Source organism: Peromyscus eremicus, chromosome 6 (assembly GCF_949786415.1).
Source record: "Peromyscus eremicus chromosome 6, PerEre_H2_v1, whole genome shotgun sequence".
In the NCBI taxonomy this organism is placed as follows: domain Eukaryota; kingdom Metazoa; phylum Chordata; class Mammalia; order Rodentia; family Cricetidae; genus Peromyscus; species Peromyscus eremicus.
In genome coordinates, this window is record NC_081421.1 from 106367285 (window position 1) to 106381272 (window position 13988).

Below are 13988 nucleotides of genomic sequence, written 5' to 3' on the forward strand. Positions count from 1 at the left end.
TGCAGTGTGAACAGCAGATAATTCTGGTTCATTAGAAAAATGGACTTTTTAAAAATATCTTGACATATTAAATTTATTTTTCTCTTTACAGAATGACAGCCCATATCAAGGTGGTGTATTCTTTTTGACAATTCATTTTCCTACAGACTACCCCTTCAAACCACCTAAGGCAAGTATTATCCCTCAGAAATTTGTTAGTAATTTATGGATTGTTTCAGAAGAATCGAGTGTTCATAGAAATTTAGGTTTCTGTGTAATTGAGGCTTAAGCTTTGTGTATTGAATAAAAATAATACATAGAGAATTAAGCTGCAGTTACATTGTGACTGTTAGACTATTCTGGAATTTTTCTGTCTAGTTTCAAGGGCTAAGGTTGAGTGTGCTACCATACTGAGCTATTACCAATTCTTAACCTCTGATTAAGAGTTAGACACAGATTTGAATTCTGTAAACGTAGGTAAGATTTGCCTTTTTGAAGTGGCAAGGCTCAAGTGTTTCTGTGCTCAAGTGCAGTGCACTTAGCACATTTACAATTTAGCAAACTGTAGAATCAAAGGCTGGATTAATCACAATACCTGTAGTCCTGGTGTTCGGTAGCCTGAAGCAGGAGAGTAATGAGTTCAGAACATATGGTCCTTTAGTCATGTTAAAAGGCAATGCAATAAATATAGTTCCTTTGGGTTATAAAGCTTATACTCTTTAGTTTGTTGTGTTTGTAGTGGAAATACAATTAGAATATGATGTACCTGTGTAATTTGAGTATCCTAAATGCCCTTTCACAGATTGCCTTTTGATAGTTAATGTAGTACCAGAGTTAACCTTCAGATCTAAATTAATGACTTTTCCCTGCCCCTCTCGGGGTTTATGCTAACTTTAAAATTAGCTTTTATTATCTAAAATAATTGGTTTTGTTAAGAGATTTTCATATGTATATAATGTCACTTCTCCCTTCCACTGGTATGATTTAGAATGTATGCCTTGATTTTTAAAGTTCTAAGGTACTTGTTTTATTGGAAAAGCTATCTAAAGGTTGTGCTGTGTGTTTTGGTTTCTTTTAGGTTGCATTTACAACAAGAATTTATCATCCAAATATTAACAGTAATGGCAGCATTTGTCTTGATATTCTAAGATCACAGTGGTCTCCTGCTTTAACTATTTCTAAAGGTAAAATGTAGTTTCAATGGAGTAGTTTTCAGCCACTCTGATTTTTTAAATAGTTAAGGGGCTTTGTCTTAGAATCTGCTTGGATAATGTGCCAACATTTTAATAAAAAGTTGCTTGCAGGGCTGGGATATAGCTCATTTGGTATAGAGTGCTTGCCTATAGAGTGCTTGCCTAGCATGCGCAAATAATAATTTGTGTCTACCTGTCTCCACCCACCAATGCTCTGGGGTACAGGAACACAGAATTAGCTATTTCCAGCTTTTTTACACGAATGCTGGGAATTTGAAATCAGGTCTTTATGTTTGTATAGCCAGAGCTCTTACCTACTGAGCCTTAGCTCTCAAATTAATTTTAACAAACTTTGTTCTTCTGTTACTAAACTAATTGTGGGTGTGTAGGTGGTGCTGTGCATGTGAATGCAGGTGCTTTTGGGAGTCCAGAAGAGAATGCCAGATCCCAGCAGCTGTAGTTAACAGGCAGCTGTGAGACACCAAGAATGGGTGTTTGGGAACCCAAACTGTTATCCCTAAGAACAGTATGTGCTCTTAATTGCTTGGGCCATCTCTTTAGCCTCTATTAGCCGCCTTTTTAACAAAGATAGGATAATATATCCAGACATGATATAGCTTTAAAATCTTTAAGCTTTCTACTCTAATAGACATCTGGTTCGGATTTTCTGTATGTTTTTGAAAATACCTTTAATTGAGTATTACTTAACTATGATAGTTGCTTTGTGTCTAATAATGATTCTCTATAATTAGGGAACTTGGGGAAGATTGCTATATAAAGTCTGATCTACTTTAAATAGAAATGTTATGCTTAACAAGTTCTCAGATCTCCGGGGATACCCCAGATGGAGATAGTTTTGCAAAACTCCTTCAGCTGCTGGTTTCTAAATGACAAGTGGTTTTTGACATTCCACTCAGCAAATTAAATTGTACACAAACATTTTAATGATGAGACTCTACCTTTTAGTGATTTACGGGCTTGGGTATTTGTTTAATATTTCTTACGTTAAGTCAAGTTTTTAATGCTGATAATTATAATCTGATGTCAGCACCTCTGTATTAACCATTATTATTTTCAGACTCCATGCTGAAATGCATCATTCTTAAAACTTGGAATAATTGTTAGTATTTTACCAAAATGTTTTGTGAATAAATGCAGAGTGAAGAAGGTATGTTTTGTTTACAGGCAGCACATCACACAGACATTCCTTCATATGCTTGTTAAAATGCTTTTGACTCTCTAGAGGGACTTTGCAGTATTTCTCTTTTTCTTTTTTGGTTTTTCGAGACAGGGTTTCGCTGTGTAGCTTTGGAGCCTGTCCTGGAACTCATTCTGTAGCCCAGGCTGGCCTCAAACTCAGAGATCTGCCTGCCTCTGCCTCCCGAGTGCTGGGATTAAAGGCATGCACCACCACCGCCTGGCGTATTTCCCAATTTTTGTCTTGTTTTATTTGGTTTTGGTTTTTCAAGACAGGGTTTCTCTGTGTAACAGCTCTGGCTGTCCTGGAACTTGCTTTGTAGACCAGATTGGTCTCAAACTCAAGATTTCCCCAATGCAGTTTTTATTCCTTTAGACTAAATTTTTTAAACTAAATTTTAAACCTCTTTTCAAATAGTGTTGCTTTCATAATCTAAATGCCAGGTTCCTGTTTGTTTTTTTTTTTTGTTTTTTTTTTTTTTAACTGCTGGGATGTACCATGATTCTGAATTATATTTCTTCAATTGCAGACTGAGTTGATGGGTTTTTGTTCTTAAAAGTTACTTGTTTTTTTTGACATTAAGCTAACAAGTCAAGAATTAGAAGCTGACCTTTTTCTGAGTTACTGTGTTTTATAATTTTTTTATGTCCACTCATTTGAATTTGAGATTGTATTTGCTGCTGTTCTCTCTCTCTCCCCCCCTCACACACACACACACACACACACACACACACACACACACACACACACACAAAATTTTGGCTTATGTGATAGTTAACTGTCTTATGCTGTTTGGTTTTATTCATCCAGTGGTTTATTCAAACCACTTTGGGCATTTATATATAATAGCTTCTATTGATATATATGACTAGAACATAGTAAGTACTCAAAAAAAATCTATTGTATGACACTTGGCATTTTCTAAGTCTATGTAGAACAGACCAGATTGATTTCAGATTCAAGAAAATAAAGCATTGAGTAGAGCAACTCTTGTAGTTTTTGTGAGAAACCTTTTCTACAGTAGATCAAAGAATGGGTCTCTTTGGGATTTTTGGTGTTTGTTTTGGCCCATCCTTGACACTAAAAATAGTAGGACATGGTGTTAACTGTTAAAATACTAAGAGTTTTATATTCCCTCAAAGTATTCAGAAAAATCCTTAAATATTGATGCCCATTACATAGGTCGATATTTTTGTTTGTTTGGTTTGTTTTTTTTGTGTGTGTTTTGTTTTGTTTTTGACTACTACCTTTATAAACATTTGGCCTAATTATTACTGGCCTTAATGCCAACAGTTTTCATTTCTAATAGTTGTGCAAGTTCTTATTTATAGAAACTTGTTTTCTGTAGAACTTTTGAGAATGGTGCAGGCTAATAAAGTATGACTTGAGGTCTAGAATACGTTTTTAAGTTCTAACATTTGCTTATCCACATGTTTGAAACTGCATAACTTTATTTTATTTATTTTGTAGTTCTTTTATCCATTTGTTCACTGCTATGTGATCCAAACCCAGATGACCCCCTAGTGCCAGAGATTGCACGGATCTATAAAACAGACAGAGATAAGTAAGTAGGAAGTTGTTTAACGAATGACTGTAAACTGGTTTTATTTAACAATTTGGGCTTATTTCTGCTGAAATTTGTGACAGTACTTTTTTATATTTGTTTCTGGAAAGGTAGTTACTAAAACACAATTAAGAAAAGCAGTAAGGGCCAGCGTAATGGCTGAGACTGGAACATTTAGAAGTTTGAAGCTGGCGTGGGCTACCTAATGAGACCCTGCCAAATAAGTAAATGGTCTTAGCGTATATGACAGTGAGTAGCTCCTTTGAAATGTTTATTTTCTGATGTTTTAAACACTTGCATAATTACTTTTGGGGAAATAAAGCACTTTTCAATGTTTCTCAAAAAAAATTAGTACTAATGGAAAATTTTTGGTCTGTATTAAATATTTGAATTATATGTTCAGCTTAACCATTTAACTTTTGTATGTTATAATTAATGCTAAGTGTGCTTGTTCAATTAGGTACAATAGGTTAGCAAGAGAGTGGACAGAGAAATACGCTATGTTGTAGGGTAAGAGGATCTGCACTCTATGGTGCGCTTATTTATGGTACTGCCAGCACTTGAGTGCTGCATGCTTTAAAGCACTGTATTAACTAACCAAAGGTAACAGATATGGCAGTTTTCTGAAAACTACTTTAACTGCTTGATCTCTCTTAGTGTGAAAGTATATACTTAGTCTTCATTACTGCTTGAGATTATCCTTGCATGGCAAAGCAGTTATATAGCTGAAATGTATATATATGTATGTATGTATATAAAAGTTATATAGTAGAAATGTAAGAGTATCTTTATCCTTATTAAATAACCGTGGTGTTTTTAAACCTTCTGTCAATTCTATGGAATGTGGTGGTTTTACTCAGATTTTACCAGGAAGATAGTAGTAATATAAGGGAAACACTTAAACCTCAGCTTCCAACCTAAATGTTGAGTACTGACAAGCATGAATTAATGTTAGCTGTATTTTGTGGCTCTTTGTATGCTAAACCGTTTGTTTTAAAGTGCTGGCTGTTTGAAGAGGGTTTTCTAAATTCTTTAACTCTGAATTGCTAGAAAAAAGTTTATATGTTGAGCTGTAGAAATAATTGAACTGTATATACTTGGTTTGAGATGAAACTAGTAATATTGTTAAAAGTTTTCCACTATCCTTTGTTATACACTCATTTCTTAAGCTTTTGTCACTTTTTTGTTGGGATGAAGTAAATAGCTTGTATGATGTGAGTATGTACTATAAGGGAGAAATGGTATTTGTCAGTATTAGTGATCTTCCTCAGTAATAACCTGGCTCACTGATGAATTACTTGTTATTTTTGAACAGAAATGTGGTTGCACTCATAGAGAGTCCCATTCTTCAGCAGGTCTCAATGGGGATTAACAGCAGTCACTACTACTAAACTTTTAAAATAACAACCACTGAAGCCTGTTCCTTGAAAATTACTGTTTTTATCACCCTTTCCAATGTCTCCTAAGTTTAAAGGCATTTTCTTTTCGATACCCAACTAACTTCTCAACCTAGGTTTTAGATTCAATTTTCAGTAACAGTGTATGTATGCATAGTTCTGACCTTGGCCAAAATTTCTATTGATATGCAACATGTGTATACATAATATTCTGACAGTAGTAGATTGTAGGGGTTTTTGTTTGTTTGTTTTGGTCAGACTGTACAACCAACTTAAAAATTTGATAGAATACTACCTCATTAATGGGGAGGTCCTTGTTAAGCTTCCCAATCTCAGCACCACTTTTACTAAGAGAACACTAATTTCGTGGCTCTCATCTTCCACACTGCTTTGAATACTGGTGCTGCTATTTCTATCTCTTGTTGTCTCTTAGTCTGTTATAGCCATTACAGGTGACATGATAAATCCACAGGTAACATAGAAATGTTCTCCTTGCCTTTACAGTACTAATAATTCTCTATTTCAGTTTTATTTTTTTAATAGCTTATTTGTTTATTTACAGGTACAACAGAATATCTCGGGAATGGACTCAGAAGTATGCCATGTGATGCTACCTTAAAGTCAGAATAACCTGCATTATAGCTGGAATAAACTTTAAATTACTGTTCCTTTTTTGATTTTTCTTATCCGGCTGCTCCCCTATCAGACCTCATCTTTTTTAATTTTATTTTTTGTTTACCTCCCTCCATTCATTCACATGCTCATCTGAGAAGACTTAAGTTCTTCCAGCTTTGGACAATAACTGCTTTTAGAAACTGTAAAGTAGTTAACAAGAGAACAGTTGCCCAAGATTCAGAAATTTTTTTAAAACTGGAGCATGTGTATTATGTGGCCAATGTCTTCACTCTAACTTGGTTATGAGACTAAACCAATCCTCACTGCTCTAACATGCTGAAGAAACCATCTGAGGGGGAGGGAGATGGATGCTCAGCTGTCACATCAAAGGAAGCATTATTCTAGCGCATCCATACTTGTTTAAGCCTTCCACTGTTAGAGATTTGAGGTTACATGATATACTTTATGCTCATAACTGATGTGGCTGGAGAATTGGTATTGAATTATAGCATCAGCAGAACAGAAAATGTGATGTATTTTATGCATGTCAATAAAGGAATGACCTGTTCTTGTTCTACAGAGAATGGAAATTGGAAGTCAAACACCCTTTGTATTCCAAAATAGGGTCTCAAAACATTTTGTAATTTTCATTTAAATTGTTAGGAGGCTTGGAGCTATTAGTTAATCTATCTTCCAATACTGTTTAATATAGCACTGAATAAATGATGCGAGTTGTCAATGGATGAGTGATCAACTAATAGCTCTCCTAGTAATTGATTTATTTTTCTTCAATAAAGTTGCATAAACCAATGAGTTAGCTGCCTGGATTAATCAGTATGGGAAACAATCCTTTGTAAATGCAAAGTTGTTTTTGTATATACTGTTGGGATTTGCTTCATTGTTTGACATCAAATGATGATGTAAAGTTCAAAAGAGTGAATATATTGCCATGTTCAGTTAAAGTGCACAGTCTGTTACAGGTTGACACATTGCTTGACCTGATTTATGCAGAATTAATAAGCTATTCAGATAGTGTAGCTTTAATACGCTGCACATGATTCTGGCAGCCCTAGAGTTCATAAATGGACTTGGGAATCAGCAGTTTTGAAACGTGTATATGGAGTTTTAAGAAATTTATTTTCCAGGTGCATCCCCTTCTAACTAAAATTTCTTCATCTTGTACACTTAACAGCTGAAAATATATATATATAAAACTTGGGAGTAATAATGGGTCAAAATTTACAAAATAAAGTACTGTTTTGGTGTGGGAGTTGTCATGAGGCTGTGTTGAAGTGACTTAACTGTGGGATATTGACTATCCATTGAGATGGATTTGTTCAGCCATTTACATTAATGAGCATTTAAATGCAACAGATACCATTTCAGGTGACTTAACATGAATGAATAAAAGTCAATGCTATTGGATTGTTTGTTTGACAAGTGCTATCTGTGCCACTAAATCTTCTGTAGTAATAAGGGCATTATCATTTCTTCACCCTAATTCTGAACCTGTAGTTTCACTTTCCTTCTAGCTTTGATTTATCCATTGCTTTATTTCTTAGTCTTGTATTTGATTTCTAGCACATGTGATGTCTCCACTTCCACATTTTTGCACTGCTTATATTCATGTGCAATCTTACTCCTTGTCTGCACACAGATGTGGAAAGCTATAAATAAATGTAAAAGCTTAATTTTTTTATAAACATTTAAATATGTAATTTGGACATGATTTGTTGACTTAAGGTTCTTCTCTAAACTGGAAGTGAAGTGCATGCCTTCTGAAGATGTTCTGGCTTTATTCTGTAATAAGTATTTGCATTGGGAAATAACCAATTCAGTTATTCACTTTTTCCAGTGAGCCCTCCATCCCCAATTTTACCTTTTGTTTAAATTGTGGGTTCTGTGGGGTGTAGGTGTTATGCTAATTAAAACTTTTGGGTTCAAATCATGAAAAAGTGTTCCCACAAGGGTAAGAATAGTATTCTTTGGCTCTGTTACAAAAATGGTCCTTTCTGAGACTCTTGTACTCAAAACAGCTTTAGTAGGCCTATGTTTTGAAAGCCAAATATGACAAAAACATTTTTATAAAGCAGTGGATCCCTGATTGGCTTTCAAACTGATGCTTTTTTTCCCCCCTTTGCCTTTGGTATTTACAGAGATGAATTCCTTAAACTGATTGTCAGAACTAATGGGTACGTCCAGTTCTCTTTATCTTTGACTCGATGCTTTATACAACATTTCATATGTCGCTTCTAAGGGAAAAAGCCATAGAGGCTTCTCCAGGTTTAAGAGAACAGTAGAGTACCTGGAAAACCAACATTCTGAATGTATGGACACTGGACTTGGGATCACCCATGATGAGATTTTCAAAAGAATTGAAGAATTTGCTCTCTACCCTACCCAGTAGTGTTTGGCATCACTAGTGCCAGGTATAGGACTAAAGTGAGTATTAGGTCAAATATTGGTGTAGACCATTTGTGTGTCCTATACTTTTAATGCATAAATTTTTAAGAGTTTAAATTTGTCTTTGGAGTCCAGTTGGCCTGTTAATGGTAAATTTTGTTTTGACTGTTCTTTCTTGGGCAGGTTTGCAATGTGATAATCAGATTTTTTTTTTTAACTGATTACTTTGTTTCCTTGTGTGGGTGTACTCACATTTAAAAGTATGAACCACAGTTAACTAGTGGTCTCAGGGGTAGTGAAACACTCACTTTTTATTTTAATGGGTTAGTTGAAGTATACTTAAGACACTGATCATGCTGTGTTCGTGATTTTTGGGGGGGGGTGGGGAGTACTAAAATTAGTCATGTTTTGTGTTGACATAACAACTGTTCAATGACTGTTGGTTACACTTTTAAGTGAATTTGTCTATTTTATGAGGAACCCAGTGCAAGTCACTAAATGTTGTCTAATAGTGACATCTGCATAAGACTTGTAATAGCTAAAGTTAATTGAGCTTAAAGGAATTGTTACCATTAAAGTCTGTGTTTAAACACACTTTGGTCTTACTCAGTAATTCAGCTAACATGAAGTCTACACTTGAATTTAAAATTGTAGGAGCTTGAGTTTTGAACATATACTGAAGTAGCCATTATAAAGAAACTGGTGTTGGAAGGATTGGTACAGAATTGGGTTACAAAGTGATTCAGAACCAGAGTCATTTGGGATGTTTTAAAATGCAAGCCAATGGGTCCTGACCCCACTTCTGATTGAAAATTACAAAATGTGGAGCCAGTAGCTCCACAGGTAAAGACCAAATGATTCAAAGACTGGCCTGAAGAATTACCTTGTGAAAAGTTCTAGGTACTTGGCAGTTGTAGAGGACGTGTTGATCATTATTAATTATTAGACGGTGGTTACCTGACTTCTCACAGTGGAAGTTAAGGTTTGAAGAATGCTTGTAGAATTTGAGCTTATGGGTTAATTGTACTGTAAGGCAGTTAGTAAAACGTTTATTTTCTCAATGCATTGTGAAAAATAAGCAGTAAATATCTAGAAATGACTTTTGGCACCTGCAAATGCTCTAGAGTGCAGTGTTTCTTAGACAAAATGGGATTCTGGCCACCACTGAACTGTTTCTTGCTACTTGGACTTTAGCCTTGCTATTAAAGAGTATTTAATGATTAACTTAGGCACATGGTTTCTGCTAGTTGTTTCTTATACAGTCTTCAACTTTCTAAAATGTCTACTTACCATAACCAAATTGTGTTATAAGCACAAAGGTCATAGGTCAAGCAAATGGCTGTTCATATCACTTAGCTTGTCATACACCTGGCTATATAGAGCGCATCTTTAGAATGTTTTAAATTCTCTGGAGACATACTCTGCCTCTTAGCCTCTAAGTATTCAGTGTACTGACCAGCAGAAGGCATCTTCCTTTCTAACCAAAATGATTCATCTAGGTTCTGCCATAAACCATTCTGCTGACTGTGCTATAAAGTGCCATTTACAAATTTTGTATTATTGCAGTCTCCCCGCTTCTCAACATGGGAGCAGCCTATTCCATGCATAATTTTGACCCAAAGATGTTAGAGGTACCATGCCATGGTTTTGTTCGGAGACTGTCTCACTGTGTAGCCTGGAGTTTGTTTAATGTAGATCAGACTGGCCTTAAACTTGGAAATCCCTGCCTCTGCCTAGGGTTAAAGGCATGCACTTCCATACTCAGCCTGGTTTTCAATATGAGTAAAAAGTCAGATGTTTGAGTCTAACGTCACATGATTTTTAACTTACTTTTGCTCCACCTCCATTACAATTCTTGTTTACCCAGGTGCTTGCTGACACGACCACAGCTGGTTTTCTCCATGTGCAGAAAGATGAGGGGTTTTTCCTTTTTTTAAAATTTATTTTATTTTTATTTAATGTGCATTGGTGTTTTGCCATGGGTGTCAGGTCCCCTGAAACTGGAGTTACAGTTGTGAGTTGCCATGTGGGTGTTAGGAATTGAACCCGGGTCCTCTGGAAGAGCAGTCAGTGCTCTCAATCACTAAGCCATCTCTCCAGCCCAAAAGATGAGTTTTACACCGTATTGCATGGCTTCTCCCCTTACGTATCTCTAATGTCACTTAGAGTAGCATTTCTTAAGCATTTCATGTTAAACAATTTTATCAACTATATAGAGTGCAAATTGGAGCTATCACTTTGTGTGTAATGCATACTTAATCTTGTTTGGATCTGCCCTGGAATGTGAGCTCCATAAGGGCAAGTTTTGTCTTACTCTTATATTGAATGACTAGATAACTGGCATTTAGTAGGTAATTGTTTAGCAAACATTTCTAATCTTTGCTGTCTGGAACAGGGCTTATTTTCACCCCCAAATTAATTCTGGGTATATAGTACAAATCAAACATCTTCATTTTAAATATTCTTGGAAGATGAGTCATTGAAGTGGGAATGTTTATTTTGCATAAATTCTGGTTGGGTGTTGCCATTATATCTCCAGTGTTGTATCAGAATTAAAACTTAATTTTTCAAATTGTCAGCGATGAGGATAATACCCATAAATACAAAATAAAAATGGCAAAAATATATTTAGAATCCTCTCAGAACTTGGAAGTTTTACCCTAATCTTAAGCCAAATATAACAGGTTTTAAACAAATTAGTAAATGCAGTTAATAAAAGCCAAACATTCCAACTCAATACTAAAATGAGTTGATGTTTACATGCTGAGTGGTGGTAGAAAAATGCTTAGTTCCTATTTTCTATGATACTGTTTGAGATGGAGGTCGACTACATAACCTGGGCTGGAACTTTATATTGACTTAAGTTGGTCTATCAAACTTGCAATGCTTTTCTTGCCTCTGCTTCTTGAGTGCTGGGATTACAGGCATGCAGATGTACTATAGCGCCAAACTAAAACTAGATTCTGTAAGTGGAAAACCGTAAATGTATTAATACAAGCATCATTTGCTGGTTGTGGATTACTGCTATGTGTAGTTCATGTTCTAGAGAACCCATGTGAAGTATGAAGTGAGTCATCAGAACACTGCCAGAAGTACCTGGATCTATACCTGGATTTATTACAGGCTTGACTCTGGATTGCTTATTTTGGTTGCTGCATTTTGTACATGTTTACTGTTGTTGACCTTGTTTGTGGTCCCCATATTTGTTTACCATAAGGGTTTGTGAGTCATTTAAGAGTCTTAGCTCTAAAGTACTGTAGATGAAGTCACAGTAGAGTACATTTTATTAGTCTGAATGATTACAAACTGGACAATTCTGTAAAACATTTTTGGGAAGAACTTCGAAATGTCAGTCATCTCATTAGAGAAATGTCAACTTGTCCACAGTTGTTGAGCAGTTGGGAGGCTGAGGGGGGAGCATCACAAATTGGAAGCTAGTCTTGTTTACATAGCAAGACCCCATGGGGCAAAGGAAGCATTCTCAAGCCAAAGTCAAAGTGAAAATAAACTCAAAACAGGAAACCTATGCAGAGGCTAGTTGCATGAGCCCTTTCAAGTACCACGTAAGTGTATTAATTTTCATGGTCTTGACACCAAAATGGTGTCATTCTATAAACTCATTCTTGATAATATTAGTCCATTACCTTCAACTTTGCTGTTTTGCTTAAAACTGCAGGACAAAGTAATTTGAATAAGGCTTAGGTGAAGATTTGTAGCCAAAATAAGTGCTCTTATTTTAAAAACCCAGTATTTAAAGTGGTCTGAAGTCAGTGGAACATCCAAAATAAAGAGTATTTGAAGGCCAACAGTCTGAAAATAGAGTAGCCTATGAGAAAAGTACAACTTTTTAAATATTAAAGCTGGAAAGATGGCTCAGCATTTAAGAGCACGCTCTTCTAGAGAATCCAACTGTTAGCAGCAACCAACCACACCTGGGCAGTTCACAACCAGCTTTGAGGGCTCTGACCCTTTCTTGTCTTGGGTATATGAACAGGTGTGGCATGTACAACACACATCGACATGTTTAATTGCTCAAATGGGAAGAGGTTAAACTTTGTAAGTGAAATGTATGTGGGAACTCCTAGAGAATTCACATACAAACCATTTAAAGCAGTTATATGGTACAAATGAAATACTAAGAATTAAAATGGCTTCAAAAAATATTTGAGAATAAGTTATCACAGGCGTGCAAACTTATACACTGAAAATAAAATTTTTCTGAGGTCTGGGAAGTCCAAGGGTGGGGACATTTGTGCATTAGATTTATGCTGTTGAGCTCATATGCTCAAAGCAATTTAGATTCAGTGCTCTTCCTTTCAAAGTCCTAGTTCTCTGTAGTATATTTTAAATTTTACATGAAGTTACAAAGAAAGGCAAAAGATTCCAACTTTGCACTTTCTAGACTTACTACAAGTTAGCAAAGCTACACTAACCTGTAGTTAGAGTTTGTCTCTCCAGCTCCCTCCAAGCCCCCGCAGCCCACTTATAAAATAAACACACAGACGCTTATATTATTTAAACTGTTTGGCCTAATGGCTCAGGCTTCTAGCTATCTAGTTCTTACATCTTAAATTAACCCATTTCTATAAATCTATACCTTGCCACATGGCTCATGGCTTACCAGTATCTTACATGTTGGTACTCATGGCGGCGGCTGGCAGTGTCTCCTGACTCAGCTTTTCTGTTCCCAGAATTCTCTGTCCCACCTATACTTCCTGCCTGGCTACTGGCCAAGCAGCATTTTATTTATACAGAGTGATATCCACAGCACTTTTTTTTTTTAAAGGAAGGTTTTTAACTTTCACATAGTAAGATTACATATAACAAAACAATTATCAAGCAAGAATTACAGTTGTAATACCTAGTGTATAATATCTAGTCTATTTGTATTTGGCAAAATTAAAGAAAATATCCTATTTAATATTTGTGAGTCTTACCATAACTAAGGAAATTATAACTATCTAGTCATTAACTACATCAAAGACCTCAGAATATAATGTTACCTGAGAAATGGGAGAAGGATGCAAGCAACTTCTAAGAGTCTTGTGAGAGTAGACAGACACCTGGCAGCCTGGACTACCTAATGTTCCTTTGTAAAGTTGGGGCATCTGTCTTCAGCCCACAGGCCTAGAGTCTCTCAGTCACTTCTCTCTGTGTCCTGTAGAATGTCTGGCAGTTTCCTCTGCAAAGCAGGAACCTGAAGGACCATTTTGTCAAGCAAAGTTCAGTGGTCACCTTCCTATGGGTCCTGTATGTCCAGTCGATACATTTTTTCAAGCAGTCCAGGCAAGAACAGTTTCTTGTCCAAATGGCTATTTTTGTCAAGAAGAAGATAAACTCTATACTGAGTGTCTTTGATGTCCATCCTCCTCTCTGAAGTAAATCGGTGTTCCCAGGAGCAGACATGTCTCACTGTCCAGAAAGTCTAAGTTTTAAAAACATTTTAAATGCCATATTTTGTAGGTCTTTGAAGTGTTTGAAGATTACCTACCTAATTGAATTATATTTATGTATACCTAGAAAACAACATGACTATAAGTTTGACTATCATAGAAGACTAATTATTAATTTGTATTTTTAATTATCCATTACAATCTAAATGAGTTACATAAACATAATACCTCAGAGTAGAAATATAT

General features: G+C 35.7%; 1 protein-coding gene across 9 annotated transcripts in view; it reads left to right on the forward strand.

Moving 5' to 3' along the window:
• Nucleotides 1-6756, forward strand: part of Ube2d3 (ubiquitin conjugating enzyme E2 D3) — a 30159-nt gene extending 23403 nt beyond the window's left edge. For 8 of the 9 annotated variants that reach the window (XM_059266299.1, XM_059266308.1, XM_059266300.1 and 5 more), the window contains 4 exons: nt 92-169; nt 1058-1163; nt 3841-3934; nt 5894-6756. In XM_059266299.1, the coding sequence (XP_059122282.1) occupies nt 92-169; nt 1058-1163; nt 3841-3934; nt 5894-5939 (324 nt within the window). In that variant the 3' untranslated portion in view covers nt 5940-6756. Of the gene's footprint in view, nt 1-91; nt 170-1057; nt 1164-3840; nt 3939-5893 lie in introns of those variants that run through there. The other variant, XM_059266307.1, reaches the window with a different exon arrangement.
• The last annotated feature ends 7232 nt before the right edge of the window (nt 6757-13988 follow it).